Genomic DNA, 2,500 nt, shown 5'->3' with positions numbered 1-2,500 from the left:
TCAAAGCCAAATGATTAAGGTAAACTTTTTTGGCTGGCTGTGTCAACTACCTCTCTCTCTTCCCCATCTCTCTCTCTCTCTCTGTCTCTCTCTCTCTCTCTCTCTCTCTCTCTCTCTCTCTCTCTCTCTCTCTCTCTCCTCAGGACCAGGCCATCAGTGCCAAGGAGTTGCAGCAAGTGCTGAATGGAGTCCTCAGCAGAAGTAAGTTTATTTATTAGTTTTTTTTATTTGTGTGTTCAAAATGTTATCATGAAAAGGCTCCATAGAAGTGCACTAGGTAGCCTACTGCTCACATACAAAGAAATAGTTATGTAAGGGTTAACGTTCGGCGAGAAGGTCGCTACCGTGGAATAGCAGCACGACAGAGAGAATCTTTAGACCCCGACGCGGAGCGGAGGGGTCTTGTTCTCTCTGAAATGCTGCTATTCCACAAAGCGACCGACTCGCCGAAAGTTAACCCGCTTATTATATGGATATACTTAAATGATTCACACATGGCGGGGACATTTCTTTAGGCCTATTTAATGTTAAGATTGTTGCTGCGCAAAACAAAACAGTGCCGTTGTGGAACACCGCTAGGCAACAGGTAGCCAGGACAACAGGTGTTGTCTATCACAGCAGCTGATTAGAGTCTTGTTGAAAAGTCGCTTTAGCAGTGAAAAGTCTTGTTGCCATTGACAGCGGTCTGTTATAGACCAACCCGTCCGTTATCGAAAAATAACAGACGTGCGAACGTTGGGGAGCCCCGTTGAAATGAATGGAGCATTCGACCGATGGCGTCACAACCATATAATAATATTAGTTAATATATATTTGTATAAATAGTTATATAAGTAGTTAACTGTAACTATTTACTATAACCATATATAGTTATACATATTTAAAATTATTAATAGTTAAAAAAAAGTTAGTTATTTGCTTTGCTTGTTTGTCAAAAATGGTTGTGCAATAGCCACGCAGAAGCTACATACTGTAGAAGTAAGAAGTGTTTCAATTCTTCTTCTTCTGCCATGTCTCAATCTCAAGTGTGTGTGTTTGTGTTGCCCGTCTCCCTCTCCTCTCCGCTCCACTACAGGGAGGGAGATCAAGTTCGACGGCCTCACCCTCAACACCTGCCACAGCATCATCAACCTCATGGACGTATCCTTCTGTGCTGCCAAATCAGTGACCTTTGACCTTTAAAGGTGCACTGTGTAGTTTTTTTTCCAGAATTCATGCTGCCCATTTACAAATTCCACCTTTTGTTTCTGAATACCTACCATACCATCGCCACCAAATTCTCAGTATTCATTCTAAAATAGCACTTTTTATACAGTACATGAAAAGGAGGATCTTATACTTGTCCGCCATTTTGAAATGGGTCCAGAAATGGGCATTTTTAGCTGCAAAGCGTACTGTACTTTTGTTACGCTAGTAAATGTTAGTTTATTATTTTGTAAAATATTCATGCAAAGATCAGATTTGGCAATTGGCGGCACAGTGAGCTCAATGAGCAGTAGAGTTGCAATACCTACTCTGGCCACCATCTTACACAATGCACCTTTAACCAAGCAGGTGAAACTCACATGTCAATTTATTCATGAAACAAAGTTCAAGAGAGTCCTTGTGCACAAGCCCTCAGCAGTGCAGGTGCAGGTGTGAGGCAGGAGAAGGTGAACAATGAACAAAATTCAAAAGACGCCGCACACTGCTTACTGTTTTTCTTACTTTATTTTTTTGAGCGAACAACGCGTTTCGCCCAGTGCATCATCAGGTTCGCTGTTTACTTATGAAACACTTAGCTGATCAGTCCAGCTGCATCCAATACCTCTTACTGCCATTGTTCATAATAATGTCTCTTTATTTCACTTTACGTTGCCCAGTATCTCTGTGTATGTGGCAAGTAGATACATATCCCCATACCTTTAGAAAACAAAACGAGGCTCTACCGTGGCTGATATGGTAGGGCACACGTTTACCACTCGGCTGACCCGGGTTCGATTCCCGGTCCGGGTCCTTTGCCGGTCCTTCCCCATCTCTCTCTCCCAGCTCACTTCCTGTCTCTCCTCCACTGTCCTGTCTCACAAAAACCAATAAAGGCTGAAAAGCCCAAAAAAAAGAAAAAAAAAGAGAAAACGAAACAAATACTCTACGACGAAATACTCTATGAATGAAAATGAGGACAAAAAACAACAGCAATTTTTCCTATACAAAGTGATTTTAGGTGGACAACACAGGTCAGCTTGAGTTCCAGGAGTTCAAGATCTTCTGGGAGAAACTGAAGAAATGGATCGTAAGTTCAGTCTCTATCTAGAACAGGGATGGGCAACTGGAGGCCCGGGGGCCACATGCGGCCCGCCTCCTCACTCAATGCGGCCCGTAGATAAAACAGTAGGCCTAATTAAGAAAATAATGACCATATTTTTTAAAACAACTACTGAATCAATCTGTTGTAATTATACTGTTGGCCAATGGAGTATTGAGTATAGAGTATTCTATTCCTTCCAAACAATATGGGCAG

At 42.1% G+C, this 2,500-nt stretch overlaps 1 protein-coding gene across 1 annotated transcript in view; it reads left to right on the top strand.

The window, feature by feature from the left end:
* The window catches only part of capn9 (calpain 9), a 36,299-nt gene that overhangs the window by 23,283 nt on the left and 10,516 nt on the right, over positions 1-2,500 (top strand). The window contains exons 15-17 of the mRNA XM_063197727.1: positions 144-201; positions 1,076-1,140; positions 2,204-2,272. Coding sequence (XP_063053797.1) covers positions 144-201; positions 1,076-1,140; positions 2,204-2,272 — 192 coding nt within the window. The remainder of the gene's footprint in view (positions 1-143; positions 202-1,075; positions 1,141-2,203; positions 2,273-2,500) is intronic.

Source organism: Engraulis encrasicolus, chromosome 1 (genome assembly GCF_034702125.1).
Source record: "Engraulis encrasicolus isolate BLACKSEA-1 chromosome 1, IST_EnEncr_1.0, whole genome shotgun sequence".
NCBI lineage: Eukaryota > Metazoa > Chordata > Actinopteri > Clupeiformes > Engraulidae > Engraulis > Engraulis encrasicolus.
The sequence above is the reverse complement of the archived record's forward strand: the minus strand, read 5'-3'. Positions and strand labels throughout refer to the sequence as shown.